The sequence below is a fragment of the Sarcophilus harrisii genome, chromosome 4, assembly GCF_902635505.1.
Source record: "Sarcophilus harrisii chromosome 4, mSarHar1.11, whole genome shotgun sequence".
NCBI classification, from domain to species: domain Eukaryota; kingdom Metazoa; phylum Chordata; class Mammalia; order Dasyuromorphia; family Dasyuridae; genus Sarcophilus; species Sarcophilus harrisii.
In genome coordinates, this window is record NC_045429.1 from 278,292,563 (window position 1) to 278,316,274 (window position 23,712).

The window sequence follows — 23,712 nt, forward strand, 5'->3', positions numbered from 1 at the left end:
CTTCCACAAAACAGGCATCATGTGTATTAATAAAAGTCTTGTTGACTGATTGATGCAGGGTGGAGGGGGAGTAAAGATCAAATGAGAAGGCATGTGGGGTGGTAGCAACCATGTGAAATATATATAGAGAAAGGGAAGTCAATTACAAAGTCTACAGGGTTTTCATAACTAAGATTTGTCATTCTGAGAGACAATTTATGGCAGGTCTAGAAGTTAATCAAGTTCCCCTGGAAATAAGAAGATGACAAAGTCCTATGTTCCTTTGACATACTTTGACATACATACTCCAAATGAGTCGAGAATCAAGATTCAAGTCACTAACATAAAGTTGGTAGTAACTAGCTACTTCATTCCTTGAGGAGAAAGAGAAAGAACCCTAATTTCTAGCTATAGATATCAATTTGTCAAGCAGCTAAAGTACTATTCAGTTATTGGACACCTGTTATTGGAGGAAGCAAATAGAAATACATTCACACTGCCTTTCTCTGGAGCTCAAGAAAGGTAAAGAATCAGGAAGATCCAGAGTTAAAGAGCTAGGTTAAATTTCATCCTATTCATTTATTATGAAAAACCACTTGTGGTGCATTTTGCAAGAACAAGAATGGTTAATATGTAGCCAAATTAGAACTTGGATAACTGCTTTTTACCTCCTGTGGCTTTATTTTGTTAAAAGGTTCTTAAGTCTCTTCTAATATTGTAATAATGTAGCTAAGAAGGTGACTAAAACAGAAGCTGGAAAAGGTCCCTTTTAGTATTCCTCAATCTATTGTGAGTTTGCATGTTTGTGTTTCCTAACTTCAAAGCCACTTCTCTTCTTTGCTTCAATTCCTCCTTTGATAAAAAAGGGATACTTTATATATAATTTGACATCAGAATAAAATATGTGCAGCAGTCAGCTTATCTATATAACTTTTAGTTTCAAGATATTTAAAAGATATATAAGCCCAAATGATAATCAACATTTTTATTTCACATATAAGTTAAATATTTAACACATCTTAATATATGCAGTTATCCTAAAATGATTTCATATCTCAATGTAAGTTCTTAATGAGTATTCTTATGTAAAAAATAAATTTCTAAGAACATTTTCTTAAAGGCTAAAGAAATGTTAAAAGAACATTTTCTATATGTAATGCCTCCTAACTGTTGGGGAAAAAACAATCAGAGCACACACTGTATTTGTATAAGGGAAAAAAGCAAGTCTGATCAAGTATATTTTAAAAGTTTTTATCTTCTTCAGATACAGAAGGACTTTGTTTGCCTTTCAAAAATTTATAATATCCTAGAAAAGCAAAGCAAGAAAAAACACAGAAGTCAGAAGATCTGAATTTGAGTACTGATGCTACTTACTCTTTGACCTTGGGCAATTCAAGTCAACAAATATTCATTAATTACAGATCAAGGAGTAAGGGGGAAAGAAAAAGAGGTGTCTTTTGGTTCAAGGAGTGTGGAAGCAGAAAGATGTTTTTTTAAAAAAACTGTATATAGCTAAGTATAAAACAATATAGGATAGGAGTGAAGAAATCAAGAAAGAGCAAACCAAGTATTTTAGGATACTTTGAGAAGGGAAAGATGGGGTGGATGGATGAAGAAATCAGGAAAAGCTTCTTAGAAGAAGTGTCACTTGGGCTACCACACTGAATATGAATTCTGAAAGGTAAAGACAGGCTATATCCAAGATACCAAAAACAGCCTGTCAGTCAATAAGAATTTATTAAGTATTATTTACTATGTGCCTAGCATTTTGTTAAACTCAAGGCAAATAGATGAGAGGTATTTAAGTTTCTTAAATCCCCTGAAACTTAGTTTTCTCATTGATGAAAAATGAGAGGGTTAGAGGATATCTAAGGTTCCTTCCAGAGAAAATCCAGAGAAACCAGACTTACATGACAATAAAAGAGCTCAAGAAACTATAAAGGTCCAACTCCCAGTATGTTTAAAGGATCCACTCAGGGTTATTATACTAAGGAAATACTTGGTTACTTATCCCTAAAATTCTTCAGTGAGAAATTCTACAACCTTCCTAGCTAGCCCCTCATTCTCCCACATGCTGTCCAAAGGTAAGAACTATTAACTTTTCATTTACTTGGCAAGAAAGAATATTTAACACAGTCTAAAACATATATGAATGTTTGATAAATTCTAACACTTGACAGGTAAGAAAAGAAGCACTAAACAGAGAAACTAGGCATTCTATGCTAACCAATAAATTAAATGATACAAGAAAAACTTAATCAGATTTCCCAGGCAAATATTTTTAAGACCTAACCTGAGGACAACTGGGCTCCTACAAGTGTAGTCAAGCTAATTCGTCTCAGAAATCCTTATAAACTGTGCTGTTGTATAAAATACAGGTGAATGGAGAAAATTTAGAAGAATAGTGTCAAAAATGAAGGGTGTTCTTTATGTACAACCTTACCTTTCCCACAGTCATCCACTCACACATTTCCTGGGTATCAGGAATTTCAGTGGTGCATTCTGGGAACCATGACACCTGTTCACAGATACTTGGCTACAAACAGAACAAAAACAGGTGGTTAGACTGGTAGTCTTGCAAAGGAATCTTTGGTGAAATCTAGGCTCTGCAGTTCTAAATGAAACCAAAAGAAAAAGATTTTAGCATGGGGAGAGGGAAGAAGGGAATGGGGAATAGACTTAACAAATGACAGGATTTTAGGCTTAGAGGCAACTTTTAAATGCTTTTCAATATAACATCTCATTTTATAGATGAAGAACCTTAAGTCAAGAAAAATAAAGTGATGCCCAAGATAACATAAGGATCAAGATTCAAACTCAGGTCTTCTGATTTTCCATTCTACCACGCCATTAAGCAAGTAAAGAATGAATGAACATAGAGCAAAACTAGGAACCAGTATGTTGCTTAAGTTTCCAACTCTGAAGAAAATTTCTAGCTCTATGCTAACTTTTTGGATCTTGAAATTGCCTTCTAAACCCTAAGAGTTCCTCCAACAGAAATCAGAAAGTCACAGATATAAAACAGCTCTCTCTAAAGCATTATTTACAATGTGACTTGAAGCCAATTAAATGAAGTTCTACTTCCAGTCATTCCAAGACATCTAGTTAAAAATCAGATGACAAAACCTAATTCTCTCCTCTTAACAGAAAGATGGCAAATTCCAATGAACAAAATAAGACCAGAATTCCAATAAATTTTGGATGGAAAACACCATCCACATCCAGAGAAAAAATTAGGGAAATTGAATGTGGATCAATACATACTATTTTCACCACTTTTTTCCTTGGGTTTTTTTTTTCCCTTTGTTCTCATTTTTCTCTCCCAACATGATTCATACGAAAATATGTAACAAATGAATGAAAATGTACAACCTAAAAAATATTTTTTAAATATTTCATTAAAAAAAATGAAGCCAAACATGACCAGCTCTGGGATCACACACAGTCTGCAACTGTCCTTAAAAGTTATGTTAAAAGTAATATATCTTATGTTGACTAGTTTCGCTAACTGCTTTTTCCCTCCTCTGTCTTTCAAAAATCTTTCTTCTCAAATGCAACTCCCCAAAGGAGAAAAAAGGATATATTTGGAAATTTATAATATAAAAACAAAAGACATTAATAAAAATTAAATGTTTAGATTAAAACCATCACTCTTTATGAAACTTCTAAAATGATATCACAAGGCAGACATAATTGCTTAATGAAGGCTGGCTGCAGGGTGCACCGAGAATCACTGAAAGCTACCAGGCACAAATGACAGGCTTCCAGGAACCTACTCCAGGTTCCCCCAGTGTGACTTGAAGATAAAGACAACCACCTACTGCTGCCTCCGATTCTAGGGGATGCTATGTAGATATTCAACTGTAAGGCAAGGCAATTTTAGGCAATTTTTCTAAGGAGAAAAACTAATGTATACTATGGCAACTTGAGAGTTTAGAATAGATACAACCAAATGTTCTTTTCCTTCCAATCATTAAGAACACAATTATAGGAGGCTTAAAGCAGACTTGAGATTAAATAGTCAGTTCTAATTCTGTTTTACTGAGAAAACCCAGATTCTTTGTATATTTCCATATAAATGAGGCTAAGAAAAGTATTCTACACTGTTAAGGAGAAAGGCTATGTGCAACAACCAATTACAAATATTTACCCAAACCCTTACTGTCATATGCTAGTCTTTCCCTCAGCAGCCACAAGGCAACTCAGCAGGACCACCACCAGAATTCATTAGCTCTTAGCTTTTCAGTGTCTTAAAATGAAACCTTACTAAGCTTTTATCATGTTCTAGGATGACTGGTCTCTCTCCTTCTTGCATTGGAACATCAGGAAAAAACACAAAATATAAACTAGCATCATAGAGCTATTTTTTTTCATCTTTAAGTGGAATCTAAATTGTGACACAAAAGAATAAACACACTGTAAATATTACATGGGACTAATTGATAAACAAATGTAGTTTGGAATCAAGATCCCATAAAATCTTCAAAATTAAAAAGGCATTTCAGAGGTCACCTACACCACTTTAGTATCAATAAAGAATCCTTCCTAAGGTCATTCAGACCCTGCTTTAAGACTTTCAATGACAGAAAGCTCATTTGTCTCATGGGACAGCTCATTCCACACTCCTAAAACTTGTATCAGTGAGACTTTCTTACATAGAACTAAAAGCTGCTTAGCCACATTATCCACCAACAATGGTTCTAGTTTTTCCCCTTCCAAGAAACAGAAAATAAATCTCTTCCCCTTCCACATGAGAATTCTTAATATTTTAAGACAATTTTCATGCATTCCCCCTTAAGTCTTCTCTTTTCCAAACCAAATATCCCCAGGTCTTTCAAACATTTCTTAGATGATTTTTAGAACTCTCATAATCCCTTAGTTCTCTTATTCAGGACATATACCACTTTGTTGACATCTCAACTAAAATGTGGTACCCAATACTAGATAAAATTTGACTTTGGTTACCTCTGGCTCATCTCTCCAGTCCACATTGAGTTCTTGGTCAAAACCCTTTAGTGTCAGCCCTAAGCCTCTTCGGCCTTTCTGATTAGAGGCTTCAACAATGTCTTTTCGACCCTGGCTATGTTTGCCCAGACCTTCACCTTCTCGGAAGCCCATCTTTGCCTGAAATAGAGAAAGAAATGATGGAGTATCATTAGTGATAATTAGTGATGGTACCTTCATTCAGTTGAGTGTATATCTAGGCCAACTAATAGTTGAATAAATGAGAGAGGACCACAAAGCTGTAATTAAAGTACCAGAAACATTTAATGAATCTCACTGGAAGTTCATAGGACTGCCCTTCTAGCTAATTCCCCTGATTAAGTGAAAAGTAGATCTAGAGCATAGAGGTGATAAGGGGAGTATAATTTAAAATGAAATTGCTTCAAAGAGTAACCTCTACATCACTCTGGTTCAGAAGAACAACCCTGTGAGGCAAGGGCAACAAGGAGTTCTGTGAGTTGCTTAATCATATAATTAACTTAAATCTTTCATCATGTAAAACTGAGGTCTGAAAATTACCATAGGGTCCTAGTATAGTGAAACCATAATAAAGGAACAATTGAACAATTGCTCACAAAGATTAAACTAAATCCTGGAGGGATTCATCAGCTATATACCCTGAAGAAATAGAAACTATTTCCCAAATGTTGCATGCATCTACCTAATGAGACACAAGGAAGCTTTCTGGAAGCTATAATTTTTACCAGGGATTCATCCTACTATATGGTCCTCCATCTAGAAGACATAATATCACTGACACACATGAAAAAAGTAATATGATCTCTTGATCAGGTTCCCATTATAACCACAAACTCATTCTCTAAGTTTAAGGAAGTTATCTTTTCCTGTGTCACACTGAGCCACAAACCCAAAACTTCCCATTTCCCCACATCTGGTATTTAAGGCCTAAAATTTGTACTCTGCCTGTGACTTCAGAAGTAGCCGTTCCTATCACTGTACAAGCACAACTGAGATCTGAGAAATAAGGTTTCTAATAGTAGCTTGCTACTTCCATCTGGTTCTGGCAAGTAAGTAAGACTCATGCAGAGTCAAATAGATTGAAATTTACAAAAATCTAGATTTTCCTGCTTAAGTTCCTTCTTGTCATAACATCAATTTTGTATAAAGATAAAAGTAAAGAGTCCTTCTAAGAAAAAGATGGTCTTTTCACTAAGAAGATCCTTATCAACTCTGATTGGAAAAGAGAAAGAATGATATTCTCCATTCATGATAAACTCCAGAAGTTGCTGAGAACCTTTGGAAAAGCAGTCATCTTATTAAATCAGACTTTAGTGAGGGAATCTGACTACAATTTCTATTCATTTATAAATATACACCAAAGAATGAACTTTAATAAGATCAAGATATCTGTGTTTGACTATTAATTTTGACTACAAATTTGACTATAAATGAAAAGAGAATCTAATAAAACTGAAATACTAAGGATCCTAAGATCTGAAAAGATTCTTTCCCTACCCAACAAGAGAAATGTTTGCTTAAAAACTGTCCCAAGCACTCATCTACTAGTGTGATATTTCATTAAGTTTAGAAAAGTAGCCATATCCTCCCTAGAATCTCTATCTAGAAAGGAACTAGAAAAATTCTCCCTAGCCCCAATATAGTTTTCTTCTATCATTCCACAGCAAACCTTTCAAAACATGGACTCTTAACATACCATCATCTTTTGGGAAACACTGTTGTACATGGAATAACGGGAGGAGGTGCCCTCCACAAGGGAGTCAGCTTTGAAGTCATTGCTGAAGGAGCTAGACACAGGTCTTTTCTCCTCATTCTCACTGTCAGATCCACTTAGACTTGTGGAAGACTCTGAAAAAGGAAAAAAAAAAAAGCTTATTTAGAAAAATTATGACAAATCAGGATTTCATTCACCTGCTGAACTATGTAAATAATGAATCAGAGCTCTGGAAGGAACTATCAGAGTATTTGGTCTAGACCCCTGCCCAAGGAACAGAAAATCAGAAAGATTAAACTACTAGTCCAAAGTCACACAAATATTAAGAAGTAAAAGTAATGAAAAGAGGAGAAACAACTCAGTTCATCTATCCTTCTGTATTCTTTTCTCCTATTACAACCAAGATGTTTCTTAAGATCTTTTGAGGGCTTTTGAAAACCCCAGTTACTGGGGTGAGGACTCATTATTTGAGAAAAACTTTTTGGAAAAATAGAAAGCAATCCAAAAAGATGCATAATTTAAACATAAAACTTATGTCGTAAACAAATTAGAGAAACAAGGAAGGAATTTCTTTTTGGAGCTATCGTGAGGAAGACTACATGACCAAACAAAGGATAAAAAGGATCACAGAAAATAAAGCAGACAATTTTATATAAAATTAAAAAGGTTTTACACAAGTGCTAGTCAGCTAATATTAGGAGAGAAAGTTAACTGGGGAAAAAATCTTTACGACATTCTCTCATAAATGTTTCATTTCCAAGACATATAAGGAAATAATTCAAATTTGTATGACTAAAGGTCATTTACCAATTGATAAAAGGTCAAATGATATGAACAAGAAGGTCTCAAGAGAAGAAACCCATGCTATCTAAAGCTATAGAAATGGAAAAATAGAAAAATTATCCTAATTATTAATAATTAGAGCAATGAACTCTGAGGTTCCACCTCACACCCATCAGAATAGTAAAGTTGACCAAAAAAAGGGAAAATTTCAAGGGTTTCAGGAAAATAGGCACATTGATGTGCTGCTGGTAGAAAAGTAAAGTGGTTTGAACTACTCTAAAAAGCAATGCGAAATGGTACCCAAAAAGTCTTTACGATAAGTATCTTCTTTAATAGTACTATTAGGCCTATATCCCAAAGATAAAAAATTGAGAGGAAAAGGGCCTACATATGCAAAAATATTTATAGTAAATTTTATTAAACTATCAAAGAACTGGAAACTAAGGGGACAGTCAATGCCTAGAGAACAGCAGAACAAATTATAACAGATGAATATAATGGAACAACATTGTGCTGTAAGAAATGGTAAAAGAGAAAACCTGGGAAGACTGTCATGAAATGATACAATGTGAGGAGCAGAATAAGAACAATTTATAATATTTTTAAATGAAAGTTTTGAAAGATTTAAGAAATCTTATCAATACAATGATCAATTATGATTCCAGAGGACCAATGATGTAGAATGTTAACCATTTCCTGACAGAGAAGTAATGAACTAGGTATATACAATGAGATACATTTATGGACATGATTAATATGAAAATCTGTTTTGTTTAACTATACATATTTGTTTCAAGGGTTTTGTTTTCCCCTAGGGATAAAAGTAGAAGAAGTGGTGGGAGAGAAAGAAAATAAATGTTTAATAACAAGGGGGGAAAGGGAGCTAAATGGGTTGTAACAAGTTACAATAATCCAGTGAGGAATAGTAAAAGCACAGAAATATTTTAGATTTCTCACCCCTTGCATTTCGTACTAAGTCTACAACAGGAAAGGACAAATGTGATTTTTTTTTTTTTTGGCTGAGGCAATTGGGGTTAAGTGACTTGCCCAGGGTCACACAGCCAGGACGTGTTAAGTGTCTGAAACAGATTTAAACTCAGATCCTTCTCACTTCAGGGCTGGTGCTCTATCCACCAACTAGGGCAACAAAATGTGGTCCTTTTTTAAAAAACCTGTTGCTTCCCCTCACTGCCTAGCAAAATGATGCAAAAGGAAAACATCATTCAGCCTAGGAGGATCAAACTTGCTTATTTCCTAGAGCCTAAGTACATACACACTGCTTCTCTAGTTATCCTTTCTTACCCATCATTGCAGTGCTACTCTTATCACTCTTAGAAATGTGCAGGTGCACAATACTAGTTCTAACCCTATAAAGTAATTAAAACAGAAAGAAATGCAATTTTAAAAAGAAATAAGTTTTTTATATGTCAAATGTACTTAAGAAAAAATAGACTTAATTAGAATAGGTGTTAAAAGAGATTAAGACCTTAATGGACTTCTTGAAATTACTAAAGGTTTTAGAGAATGATAATGCCGTTATTATGTCCAATTTCACTTTAAAACATAACACTTTCCTTTTTCTCTAATTGACTATAATTGAAATAAGCTTTTATAATTTATAAGTCATAATTATGGATTTTTGTTGGTACATAAATGAAAGAAAGGAGGGTGGGTCAAAAATATTTTCCTTAGGAAAGGGGGGAAAAAAGGAATTAAAGGGGATGTATATATGTATGTAATTGGTGAACCTGTAAAAGGGTACATCCATTCTGGAAAGCAATCTGGAATTGTATACAAAGTTATAAAGTAGTACAAGCCTTTTAACTCAACTATACCTATACCCAAGAGATCAAAGAAAGTCCTACCTGCTCAAAATTATTTGCAACAAAATGTCGAAAAATCAGAAAATGAAGATATGGCCAACCATTTGGAAATGGCTGAACAAACTATGACACATAAACAAGATGGGATATTATTTTGCTATAACAAGGAAATTGATTATTTCAAAGATATGTAGAAAGACTTGTATAAATGAAAACAGTTAAATGAGCAAAATCAGAATAATAATTTATGCTCAAACAATATTATAAAAACATTTTCAAAGATTTTTGTAAACTGATAAAGATCAACTAAGAACAATTTCTACAATAACATTATAAATACAAACTTTAAAAACTGTAAAAACTATGATCAACACAAGTGATCATTCATAATTTCAGAGGATCATCTATTAGCAGAAAAGTGGTAGACAAATACTTTCTTGAATATGGCCAATGAAAGAATTTCTTTGTATTTCTTTTTGAATGAGGTAGAAAATGAGATGGGCACAAAAATAGGTTTATTAATTTTAAGAGTTATACAATAAAAACAAAACAAATGGCTAAAAAAATTAATTTCTTGAAATGAAATAAGTAGTTTAAACCATAAAATTGTGTATAGAGAGAAAGTGGGAAACAAGATAATGTGTGTATATATGATTCCCTTTCCAAACAGCTAAGGAAAGATGTTTGGTCAACAAATTTCTTACATTGGCCACCAGGTGGCACTGCAAACTAAATTAGCTTGGGGGTGAAGCGGAGAGGGAAAAATTAATCAACAAGCATTTATTTATGTGACCTAAGGGGTGAAGAAGGAAAGGAAGAGACAGTGTAACCACTATTCTTTTAAGCACACATACATGAAACATTTGTAACAAGGCAATACATGAATGTCCACATATATGGTTTGTCATAGCACTTCTAAGTGAAACAAAACAATCTCATCTAGAAACACTGCAGAGAGTGCAGTCAGAACTAGACACCCTTTACCAAGCATCCCCTGAGAACAGTCATTTAACTTAACCTGTCTCTGAGATATTTCCCTTCATAATATCTAGGATCGTGAAACTCAAAGAGTCTGGAGGACAAAGACTGAAGGTTTGAATCCTAGTAACAAATGGCATCAATCTTAATTGTACATATAGTATCTCTAGAGACAAACCAGAAAAAGTAGCCCAGAAAGATACCAACAATGTCAATGATGATGATGAAAACCAAGATGACTCAGTCAACAACTTTCATTCCCTATTTTCTCAACTTTTTAAATTCAGTCTTTGATGAAGTGGCCCTTTTCTGAGCCAAGCCCAAAATTTTTACTTTTACTCTGGGGCCAATCCTCTCCCGTCTTTCTCCACCAGTCTATTTTATCTTCAATTTCTCTCACTCTAATGGCTCGTCTGCTGCCAAGAAAATGTCCAGTGTCCCTCAACTATTAAAAAAAAAAAAAAACTTCATTTGACCTGATCAGCTCTCTTCAAGCTTTCATCCTATATTCTCTACTCATTTTTTAGTCAAACTCTAAAGGAAAATTTGTCTATATTCTTTTTATCTCCACGTCTTCTTCTTTGAACCTTTGTAATGCAGTTTCCATCCTCAAAGAATTGTAAAGTTGGAAGAGATTTTAGATCATCTAAAGCCCAAATCCCTTATTTTACTGATAAGAAAACAGGGAGGTAAAGTGATTTGTCTGAGGTCACAGTTATTAAAGTGGAAGTGTTAGTATTTAAACTCAAGTCACCTGACCCCAAACACTCAACTGAAACTGTCTTCTCCAAAGTTACCAAACATATATGAAAAGCACTTTGCAGCATTAAACTACATATAAATGTTGGATCTCGTTGTCATCTCAATGATAAAAAGGTCTTAGTGTTCATCCTTCTAGACCTATTTGACCATCCACAATAGGTGTCTTTACCTTCCTTTCTCTAAACTCCCTAAAGTCTGACTTCTAATGTATCATCCAATTGGACCTACTCTCTCCAAAGTTATTAATGATTTCTTAATTGCCCAATCCAATGGCCTGTTCTGAATCCTCATCCTTCTTAACCTCTCTCTTTACAACTTTTTCCATCACCCTCTTCTTGGTATACCCTTCTCCCTAGGTTTGTGTGACGCTGCTCTCTCCTGGTTCTCCTCCTATCTGAAGGTTCATCTGTCTCCTCTGTTGTAATTTCATCCATATCATACCCAGTAACAGCAGTAATACCCCACAGTTCTGTTCTGGACTCTATATATACTATTTCACTTGGTAATCACATCAGCTCCTATAGTCTCAATTGTGTCTATGCAGATGACTCTCAGATGTATTTCTCTAGTCCTAGCCTTCTTCCAGGTTTATATCTCCAACTGATTTAGACATCTAGAATTAGATGTTCCATACACATCTTAAACCCAAGTTGTCAAAACTTAATTTGCTGTCTTTCTCCCAAAAAACCCCCCTCTTCCTAACTTTTCTATTATCGTTGAATCTAGGTGTCATCCTCAACTCTTCACTCTCACTCCCCATGTTGGACATGGTCAAGTCTTCTTGTTTCTACCTTCATAACAATTCTCATATCCTCCTCCTCATACTCCTTTTCTGACACTGCTACCATCCTGGTTACAGGCCCCCTTCACCTGATACCTGGACTATTCCAATAGTACACTGGGTTGGTCTCCTTGCCTCAAAGTCTCTCCAGTTCAATTCTTCCACTCAAGTTGTCAACCTGATCTTCCTAAAACATAGGTCTGACTATCTTATTTCCTCTAATTTCATAAACTCCTGGGGATCCCTACTACCTCCAGGATCAAATATTTCATAATATTCTGCTTGGCTTATAAAGCCCTTCATAACTTGGCCTCTTCCTGCCTTTCCAGTTTTCTTACACCTTACTTCCCTTATATACTCTAAAACCCAGCAAAACTGGCCCCTGCCTGTTCTTCAAACACAACTCCATTTCCTGACTCCAAATCTTTTCACCAGCTATGTCCCACACCTCACACACTCTCTCTTCCTTTCTACTTCCTAGCTTCCCCAGCTTCTTTCAAATCAGGGCCTCTTCATCTCAATGTGTTCTCTTTTAAACTACTTTATCTTTACCCTATTTATCCTGTACAGATCTTGTTTATAGATAGTTCTTTGTGTATTGTTTCCCCCATTAAACTATGAGTTTGATAGCAGGGAGTCTTTTGCTTTTCTTTAGGTTTCCAACATTCAGCACAATGTTTTGTACAAAGAAGGTGAATCAACAAATGCTAGTTGATTGAGCCTCTCTCCTTGTAAGTATCCTCTCTTGAGTGTTTGTGACATAGCTGTCTCCTGGTTCTCCTATCTGATCAGTTATCTATCTGAGTTACCTATCTGATCATTCCCCAATTTCCTCTGATGGATCACCATCCATGTTGTTCTCCCTTCATGTAAGTAGATCCCAAAACTCTGCTATAAGTCTTCTCTCTCAGAGATCTCATTGCTCCTATGGGTTCCATTATCTAATCCAATGAATCAAAGACCGATATGTCCAATTCTAGTCTCTCTAGAGATGGTCATAAAATATCGACTGCCTTTTGGATTTCCCCATTAGACATTCAAATCCATAGACATCACAAATGCAACATTTCCAGAATGGAACTTATTATCTTTCCTCCCCAAACCAACCCTCTTTGAACTTATCTATTTCTGTTAAGAACATCAGAGCTATCCTCTATTCATTTTCATTGAACATACATACACACACACACACACACACACACACACACACACTCACACTCACTCTCCATCAGTTGCCACACCTTGTTGCTTCTACGTTTACAACATCTCCTGAATTCATCCTTTTCATTCTACTAACACAGACACCATCCTAGTTGATGCCTCCTTTCCCCTTTCCAATCCATCTTCTCTGCAGTTGCCAAAATGCCATTTCTAAAGGACAACTCTTGATCCTCAAGATCACATCATTCCACTTCTCAAAAAAGCCCAGAGGCTCTCTACTCTCTATATTTGATCATAGACAATGATCAAATACAAATTATTCTGTCATTTTAAGCCCTCTACGACCCTAGCCAAGTTTTCCAGACTTATTACACCTTATAGACTCTACAATAGAGCCAAATTGATCTCCTTGTTCTTGTCCAAATACAACATTCCATCTGATTCTGTGCTTTTGCAGAGGCTAGCCCCTATGTCTAGAATATACTCCCTCCTAAGTAGAAGAATTCAAGCTTCCTTCACTGCTCAATTCAAGTACCACCTCCTACACAAGGCCTCTCTTAATTCTTCTAATTATTGATAGGAGATATCAATCCAGGCCAGATAAGTATATAGTTACTATATATAGATTTTGTACTCAATTATACATGTACATTTTGCTTCTGTCCCCAATACCCAACAAAAAAAGTGTAATCTCCTTAAGGATAAGGATTGTTTCATTGTTGTTTTATAGATATAGATATATATGTGCCCAGTGTGTGCATATAGCAGGCACTTAATGTGGGTTGCATTGACTGAATTTTCTATCCATAGTTTAAATGGGTAAGTAAATAAGTTTCAAATGGGGAGGGGGAGGGAAGAGAGAAGAGAAGATTATCACAGAAGAAGATTGGACAAAAACATTCTTTCAAAAAGGGCATCTATTTAAAAAAAAAAAGGTAGATAAGTAAATTTTAAAATTCTAAGTAAAGGAATAGCTAGATGGTACAGCACCAGCCCTGAAGTCCAAAGGACCTCAGATCAAAGCCAGCCTCTCAGACACTTGATATTTCCTAGCTTGGTCTCTTGACCAAGACACTTAAACACCAATTGCTTTATTCCCTCCCTCCCCCCAAAAAAATCTAAATAAAATTCAGATTGAAATTTCAGCATGAGAAGCCTCAATCTGACTTATTCCAACTCTCAATGAAGAAGTACCTCCCAATAGCCACCAATATCCCCTCTTAGAGAACATATTTATCTGCAATGATTTACATATAGCAGGACCCGTAATAAAACTTGTTGAATTTAACTTAACTGGTTAAAAGGACATACAAGTCATAAATTGCTACTCAGTGACTTAGGGGAAATAATCTGGTTCCTTTCTAAAGAAATCTTCAAAAGCAAAGATTCTTGAAGGTAAATGAGTAAGCTAGAAAGCTGTCACTCAGCCATCATCCATCAGTTACACTACCATCCCCCAATACTGTACAAAGAATGAAATCCCCTGGAACGTCAATGTACCCAGAGATGGCAAATGACTTCAATTAAATTCTCATATTGTAAGGACCTAGAATGCAAAACAGGCCCCTTTGATCCTGCACTATCAGTAATCCTCTACTTCTGATGGACCAGGAGATATGATGGAGTCCTTAAATAACACCACCAATATTTTTCAAAATGAGAACACTGAGTGGAATCTTAAATGAGAAGAAACTATTTTGTAAAAGTTAATAAGTTCCAAAATTCTTGCTTCTTTTATTCAGCTACCTAGGTATCTGTGTGGCTATTCTGTAAAATAGGGAAAACCTAACTTCTTTCTAAACTTAAGTTGAAAAAAGGAGGCAGATGTTTTAGCAACTCTTTTTGTAGTGGCAAGGAACTGGAAATTGAGTGGATGTCCATTAGTTTGGGAATGGCTGAATAAGTTATAATATATGAAGATAACAGAATATTATTGTTCTATAAGAAATGATGAGCAGAATGATTTCAGAAAAACTTGGAAAGACCTATATGAACTGATGCTGATGCTGAGTAAAATAAGTAGAACCAAGAGAACAATGTACACAATAACAACAATATTATGTGATGATTAACTGTGATGAACCTAACTCCTCTAAGCAATGAAGACTGAATGTGGGATTGAAGCATAAGTATTTTCACCTTTTTGTTTGTTTCTTTCTTTTCTCATGGTCCCCTTTTTGGTCTGATTTTTCCTACATAAGATAACAAAGAATTCACCCAGAATCAAAGGAAATGGACACAGATTAATGTCATTAGATGTCCAGGATTCCTGTCATTTTGAGAGCTCAGTGTTCAATCATTTTTTTTCAGTCATGTATGACTTTTCTTGATTCCATTGGGGTTTTTTTGGGTAGAGAGAAACTGGAGTGGTTTGCCATTTCCTTTTCCTTACTTTATAGATGAGGAACTGAGACAAATAAGGTTAAGTGACTTCTCTAGGATCACACAAATTTGAACTCAAGAACATAAATCTTCCTAATCTCAAGTCCTGCACTCTATCCACCAGGAGATATGATGGAGTCCTTAAATAACACCACCAATATTTTTCAACTCAAGAACAGATTAGGTTTACAAGACAAAATAATCATGACTGTGCCCTTAAAGCTGCCCCTTAAAGCTCAAGAGTATTTTTACATAAATGATTAAACAAATTTTGCCTTGCTTTTATGATACTCTTGGGTTAGAGAAAATGAAGAAACTGAAGTCTAAAAGGTAACAGGTTGTAAGCAAAGCACTGATACAGAAGAGCAAGATACCAGACCAAAAATGAGTCATATTTACTCTGATATACTTAAAATACCACCTCCTTCTACCAATGCCATCCTTTAGTCTTTGGGATTTCTTTGATCAATGGATAAGATTCTTTCCTGTTTTTTTACAGCATCTGACAGTAAACTCAGCACAAGCCTGATACAACCTAAAACAAAGAAAATCTGATTCTCAGATCAGTTTTGAAATCTATACAAACACTGCCAACTACTTTGCCCAGCAATCTTTAAGCTAAGTGCTAATACAGAAGTTTCCCACCTTTCTTAATGTTTTCTTTCTTCTCACTTTCAAAATACTATCTCACAAATGACTTAAAAGTCAATGTGTCAACCATAATCAGATGATGAGAATACCAAAAGGCAGTAGGGACTTCTGATTAGAATTCAGAAGCAAAGAAAAGATGAGGGCACAGAAATCATTTGAGAATATGCTGTCTCATAATGTTATCTCATTATATAGGGACACAAAAGATTAGGCTATAGGTTTAGAAATGGAACAAGGTCTTATCTAGTCTAAGAGGTTTTTAAAAATACTTTGTTTTTATTAAAGCTTTTTATTTTCAAAACATATGCATGGATAATTTTCAACATTCACCCTTGCAAAACCTTGTGTTTCAAATTTTTTCCCTTCCTTCCCTCTATCCTCTCCCCTAGCCAGCAAGTAATCCAATATATGTTAATTATTCTATACATATTTCCACAATTATCATACTGCACAAGAAAAATCAGATCAAAAAGGAAAAAAAAATGAGAAAGAAAATTAAATGCAAGCAAACAAAAAGGGTGAAAATAGTATGTCGTGATCAACACTCAGTTCCTTTAATCCTTTCTCTTGATGTAGATGGCTCTATTCATCACAAGACTGTTGAAACTGGCTTGAATCATCTCACTGTTGAGAAGAGCCACATCATCAGAATTGACCGTTGTATTATTTTGTTGTTGCTATGTACAATGATCTCCTAGTTCTGCTCAATTCACTTAGCATCAGTACATGTCACTCCAGGCCTCTCTGAAATCATCCTGCTGATTATGTCTTATAGAACAGTAATATTCCATAACATTCATATACCATAACTTATTCAGCCATTGTCCAACTGATGGGCATCACTCAGTTTCCAGTTTCTTGCCACTACAAAAAGGGCTGCCACATTTTTGTACATGTGGGTCCTTTTCTCTCCTTTATGATCTCTTTGGAAAATAAGCCCAGTAGAAATACTACTGGATCAAAGGGTATGCACAGTTTGATAATTTTTTGAGCATAATTCCAAACTGCTCTCCAAAATGGCTGGATAAGTTCACAGGTCCACCAATAATTTGTGCCCCAGTTTTCCCACATCCCACCAATGTTCATCATTATCTTTTCCAGTCTAAGAAGTATATAGTGATACCTCAGCTATTTCTTAATTCACATTTGTTTAATCAAGTGATTTAGAGAACCTTTTCATATGATTAGAAATGGTTTCAATTTCTTCATCTGCAAACTATTCATATCCTTTGACCATTTATCAAGTGAAGAATGGCTTGAAATCTTATAAATTTGAGTCAATTCTCTATATATTTTAGAAATGAGGCCTTGAATGTAAAAATGTTTTCTCAGTTTAATGCTTCCCTTCTAATCTTGTCTGCATTGGTTTTATTTGTACAAAAACTTTTAAACTTAATATAATTAAAATGATCTATTTTGTATTCAGTAATGTATTCCAGTTCTTCTTTGGCCACAAATCCCTTCCTTTTCTACAAATCTGAGAGGCAAACTATCCTTTTGTTCTTCTAATTTATTTATAATATCACTCTTATTACATCTAAATCATAAACCCATTTCAACCTTATCTTGGTATATGGTGTTAAGTGTGGGTCAATACCTAGTTTCTTCCATACTAATTTCCAAATTTCTTAGCAGTTTTTGTCAAAGAGTGAGTTCTTACACCAAAAGCTGGGGCTTTTGAGTTTTGTCAAACACTAGATTATTACAGTCATGATTATTTTGTCTTGTAAACCTAATCTGTTCCACTGATCGACTATTTCTTAGCCAGTACCAAATGGTTTTGATGACTGCTGCTGTGTAGCACAGCTAGGCTACCTTCACTGGCATTTCTGTTCATTAATTCCCTTGAAATTCTTGCCCTTTTGTTCTTCCAGATGAACTTTGTTATTATTTTTTCTAGATCTATAAAATAATTTGAGAGTTTGATTGGTATGGCATTAAATAAGTAGATTAATTTAAGTAGTATTGTAATTTTTATTATATTTGCTCAGCCTATTCACAAGTACTTGATATTTTTCCAATTGATTAAATCTGACTTTGTGTGGAAAGTGTTTTATAATTGTGTTCCTGACTTTGTCTTGGCATGCAGACTCCCAAATATTTTATGTTATCTACAATTATTTTAAATGGAATTTCTCTTTGTAACTCTTGCTGTTGGACTTTGTTGGTAATGTATAAAAATGCTGATGATTTATGTGGATTTATTTTGTATCCTGCAACTTTGCTAAAAGTTGTTAATTGCTAAAGTTGTGAATTGTTTCTAGTAGTTTTATTTCATTCTCTAAGATTCTCTAAGTATATTATCATATATCATCTGCAAAGAGTCATAATTTGGTTTCTTCATTACCTACTTTAAATTTCTTTAATCGCTTTTTCTTCTCTTATTGCCAAAGCTAACCCTTCTAATACAATATTGAATAGTAACAGTGATAGTAGACAACTTAGTTTCCCCCCGATCTTATTGAGAATAGTTCCAGTTTATCCCCATTACTAATGTAATGCTTGCTAATGGCTTTAAATAGATGCTATCAATCATTTTAAAGAAACTCCATTTATTTCTGTACTCTGTTTAATAGTCTAAGGGTTCTTAATCTGGAATTCATGAACTTGTTTTGTTTCTAATATTTTGATGCCTTTATTTCAACATAACGGTATCCTTTATAATCCCATTTTATGCACAATAAAAAACAATTTTAAGAAAGGGTCTATAGGTTTCATCTGCCTGCCAAATGGGCCATTACCACAAAAATAGTTGGCATCATCCCCATCATTTTATAAATGAGAAAACTAAAACCCAGAACGATGAAGTGATTTGACTAATGTCATTCAGTTATTTACACCTAGGTTCTCTGACTCCAAATACAATGCTCTTTCCATGTATACACCCTGTATTTCGCGTAGACCTCAATTGTTCAAATAAAATGCACATTCTAAGGACAAGCTCTATTTTCTACTTATTTGTATCTTCAAGAATACCAGACATAAGAGCAGTTTAATAAATACTTGTGGTCTTCACTCAATAAGATCTTGGCACTGCAACAACCATTCTTGGATGGCAGACAACTCAAGCATAGGCAGTACCCAAGGGCCACCACTTCAAATTTCACTGCTCCATTCAATACCATCTAATAAACACTAACATACATTGCTTGCTACCTTTACCCACTCACTTGAAGTTTTCCTTTGGTGATGCTGAACATGCCCATACTGCAGAACCTTTTCTGACAAGGGATGCTTCTCTCCCTTCTCCCCCTTCTCAGAAGCAGGCTCCATCTTTACTAGCTTTCGTAGTGCGATCTGGAGAACAGGAATGTAGAGAATCAAAGACGAACTTCCACCTCTAGAGAAATCCCTGACAATCTGTCTGAGTCTGGAGAATGGAGCTTACTTGTTAAGAACAGCATCACCGACCCTTTAGTGACCTGAAACAAGCACCATCCCACCACCAGGCAAGAACATAATGACCAATAAAGCCAGCCAGACACCAAAAGTTGACACCAACCAGGTACCAAAAGTACCTGAATACCAAATGCTTTGGAAAAATAATTTGATCAAAGTGCTACAATAAATGAGAAAAACTAACTCAGCAGAATACTGTCAAGCCAAACAACTCAAAATAGATGTTTCAAAGTTTCTTAGGGATAGGCAGGAATTAGCACAAGTAGCAAAATAAGTATTTGCAGATGACAGGAACCAAAGGAAAAGAGGACAAGTGTCATGACTATAGCTAAAACCTAAGATCAGGTTTAGTTTACCTAGACTTGAAAAGAATTAAGCAAACCCTATGAAAAGATAATTCTGCAATGAGGACATAAATCAATAGGAGTGATAAGTAAGGTTACTCTATTAAAATCATTAATTTTGTCAAAAACTTGCCAGAGCTAGTTGGCAAGCTCATCTACCTCTCTAGAAGCTTGCCTGTTATAACTTAACAGAGAGTTTTAAAAATTATTTAAAATTTTCATTTAAAATGATTTCTCCTCTATTTGAAAGAAACCATAACTTAGGGCTCTATGGAGAAAGAGACAAGCTCACTTTAAAGCAGAGACAGATTCCCAAGCAAGTACTTTCACAGAGCAATAGAACAAGACGGCAGAAATCCCAGGAATAAAAATTACACCTACAACTCAAAGGAAAGGGCAACTCCTCCTACAATAATAATCACCAAGGTGAATAGCACATAGACAGAAAGAAGCAAATTATGGATTTTAATAAATGTCACATCCTATCTTACAAACGCCATGGAACATAGTCATTCCTGTTCAAAAATTTCATCTCTCCTGTACACCAGACAAATAGCATCTCATTAAAGCAATTTTAAAAGATACCGATAAAGGAAGTTTTTGATTAAGGTCATGAATTTGGTGCTGACAGAAAAGCAATAGTTTCAGGGCAAATAACCCACTTAGGAAGGAACTAAATTTGGTTAAGTGGGAGGGGGAAATGAAAGGAGTTATCAGGTACAACAGGCAAATGCCATCATAATCTAAAGTTGGTACAGATAGAACAGACAGAAGCCCATATTCATGAGTGACATAATCAAAGTGTGCAAGTGAAAAGACACTAATAAAAAGAAGCAAGAATTTCAGAGTTCTTGATAATAATTTACTCATGTGGGAGAAATATATTTGCCTTATCTTTACCCCTGAGGGACTTTATTTCAGAGCAAATTTACAAGAAGTCATATTCTTGAAAATGTCTTAAAGTTTTTCCTCAAGGGTCCTAGGAATTGATACAGAACTTTCCCTTTTTTTTTTTTTCCTGAGACATTTGGGGTTAAGTGACTTGCCCAGGTCATATAGCTAGAAAGTGTTAAGAAATGTCTAAAACCAAATTTGAACTCGGGTCTTCCTGACTTCAGGGCTGGTGCTCTATTGACTGTACCAACTAGCTTTCCCCTGAGCTCTCCCTTTCTCTCATTATATCTTTCCAAAGAGGAAATTCTAAGCTGGTAGCTGCTTCATTATTATGTAAAAAAGTTGATTTAAAAAAACTGATCTCGATATAAAGTAATTATAAATTACATTGATTTTGGGAAACAACAACAAATTATTCTAGACAGGAAAAAAAATGACAAAAACATGCATTTTTCTCACTCTCATATGTGAGGAAATACTTATATGCCTAAATAGTACGTCCAGCTAGAAATAAAGGTCTGAGTTTGATACATAAACTTGTGTAAATGTTCTACATGCAAACCTACATACACACTCACAAACACACAGATGAGATAACCACCTTCTGAAAAGCACTGTGAAGGCAAATACAAAAGAATATGGAAGAGGAGTTTCAAAAATCATTATGCAATATAAATCTTAAGCACAGATTAAAAACAATTTGTGGGAAAAGGTGAGACTTTCTAGAAAAAGAGATTGCTGCTACTTCTATTAGGAGAGGCTGGGCTGTATCACTCATATGCTTTTCATGTGTCCAAGTACAATACTAGGGCAATAAGACTTGCTCAAGAAATGGAAAGGGTACTTAGCATTCTGGGACACAGCTTTTCTTTGATTTTTAACTCTGTATTAAGAGGATTTGGGTACCTGTCCTGTTTTCTGCAAATGAACAAGACAACTGGTGGCTCTAAGCCTGTTGAAAAGGACCCTGCTATTTGCTCCACTAATTCACCTTTGGACCATTCTATACACACAGAAGGAAGATTCAATTAATGTCTGCAGGACAAGACATTAATTCCTAGAAGTCTTAAATTTATTGAGTAAAATTGAGAAGGGGCAACTAGATGGCATGGTGGATCGACTGCCAGACCTGAAGTCAGGAAGACTCATCTTCCTACATTCAAATCCAGCCTCAGACTTATTAGCTATGTAATCTAACCCCTGTCAAGTAAGTCATCTAACCCCGTTGCCTCAGTTACTCATCTATAAAATTAGCTAGAGAAGGAAATGGCAAACTATTCCAGTATTTTTGCCCAAAAAACCTCAAAGGAAGTCATGAAGTCAGACACAATTAAAACAACTAAACAATAACCAAAAACAAACAAAAAAAAAAAAATTTAAGAAAAAGGAAAGGAAAAAAATCTTAACTATATTTTCAGGAATCTTTAATCTAACAGAGACTCCTTGACTTTATTACAAGCAGAAAAATCATGTCCTTTGCACCAAAATGGGAACTAACTAACACCTCTTTAACAAGCATCAGTGCTCTCTTCAGAACCACACTTTAGCATCCTGACAACCTGGATAATGACCTCTCCTCTCTCCCTCCCAAATTCAGTAAGTCTGAATATCATTATTGACTTCTGCGAAAGAGGCAAAATTTCCTTCTCCTAAACTATCCATAGGACAAACCAAAGAAACACAACTTTCTTTCCTCATTTACCAGTGCCAGCTGCAACACAGAGCCCGTTCTCACTCATCCTGAAATTATCTTGATAGCACAAATGGCACACATATCTAGCTATACACATTACAGAGAAAAAAGAAAAATGTTCTTAGTCTGGACCATGGCCATACCAACTGCTTTATTATTTTTACCGCCTGTCAAGTTTCTCCTCTCTGGATTAGCTTCTCAGTAATATCTGAGAGAAAGTGCCCCCCATTTGGCCTATCACTTGTTAGTAAACTGTATTTTCTACTACTCTCAACTGGTTCGTCACACCCTTTTGGTCACCAATCTGTTACCAAATTTCATTCCAATTTACCAGTGATTCAGAAGAGGATCCAAAACATGAATTTATTGGCAAGTGAAACCAAATACAAATGGGTTTCCCAATTTGTTTGATATTTGAGGTATATCCAGATACTATAAAATTCACAAAGAAAATGGAAGCTGTAAAATTTGCAACCTTAAAAATGAACAAATCAAAAGAGTAGTTCCAACCAGATCAGTGAGACACTATGTACTAAATGCAAACAATAAATGCAGTGCTGCTCCAATACTGTTTACCACTTTTAACTGTAGCTTCAGGGAAATGGGTAAATAAATGTTAAAAGCTGAAAGAAATGAAGTCAAATCCCTGAAGCTAATCAGATCTCTTCCTCTCCCCAGGATCATCAATGAGTACTAATGAGGATTTTATACACAATACTCAATGCTCATCACCACCTTAAGAAGGTACCCACTAGAAACTAACAGAACTCAAAACTGATCATTCTTGAAAGAACTTTCAACTTAGACTTATACACGTAGTACAATGCTTCAAGCAGGAGACTAATAGCAGTAAGAAGAATTCTATCTTCAGGCTTAAAAGAACTAATACTGCTTAATTCCTTCTCTTTCTAAACAACTAGCCCAGTTTTTCCACAAGAAGATAACAGGCTGTAGATTTTCCAGTTCTCCCTCATTAGCATTCCCAATGGTCAGGCTCATATCATGGCAGCCTTACCTTGTGGGCCATGATTGCCAAAAGGAGGGGCTTCCTCATCAGATGTAGAACTGAGGGTCAAGCCCAGCTCAGCGGCTCTTTTCTTCTGCTTCTTCTGGGGGCTGCTAAACTCCCCTTCACCTCTTCTCTTCATTATCACTGCAACCACAAATGGCAGTTAATTTCTTCTGATTCAAAACCAGATAGGTTTTGATATAGTCTGGGGGCACAAACACATAAACCATATAAAGGACAAAATCTGACATTTCTGATCTTCCAGAGCCAACACTTCACTGAATTTTCTTTAGAATGAACTTCAAAAGAAGATGCTAGTCAGGATTTGGTTTTCATAAATAACTTTCAGTTTTATGTGTATTTTTATAATTTTTTA

At 35.2% G+C, this 23,712-nt stretch overlaps 1 protein-coding gene across 13 annotated transcripts in view; it reads right to left on the reverse strand.

Annotated features, from left to right (window-relative positions):
• CMTR1 (cap methyltransferase 1) overlaps nucleotides 1-23,712 on the reverse strand; it is a 175,434-nt gene that overhangs the window by 36,390 nt on the left and 115,332 nt on the right. For 12 of the 13 annotated variants that reach the window (XM_031964931.1, XM_031964933.1, XM_031964932.1 and 9 more), the window contains 4 exons: nucleotides 23,343-23,480; nucleotides 6,659-6,810; nucleotides 4,945-5,103; nucleotides 2,423-2,515 (listed from right to left, as the gene is read on the reverse strand). In XM_031964931.1, the coding sequence (XP_031820791.1) occupies nucleotides 2,423-2,515; nucleotides 4,945-5,103; nucleotides 6,659-6,810; nucleotides 23,343-23,480 (542 nt within the window). Of the gene's footprint in view, nucleotides 1-2,422; nucleotides 2,516-4,944; nucleotides 5,104-6,658; nucleotides 6,811-19,182; nucleotides 19,295-23,342; nucleotides 23,481-23,712 lie in introns of those variants that run through there. The other variant, XM_031964942.1, reaches the window with a different exon arrangement.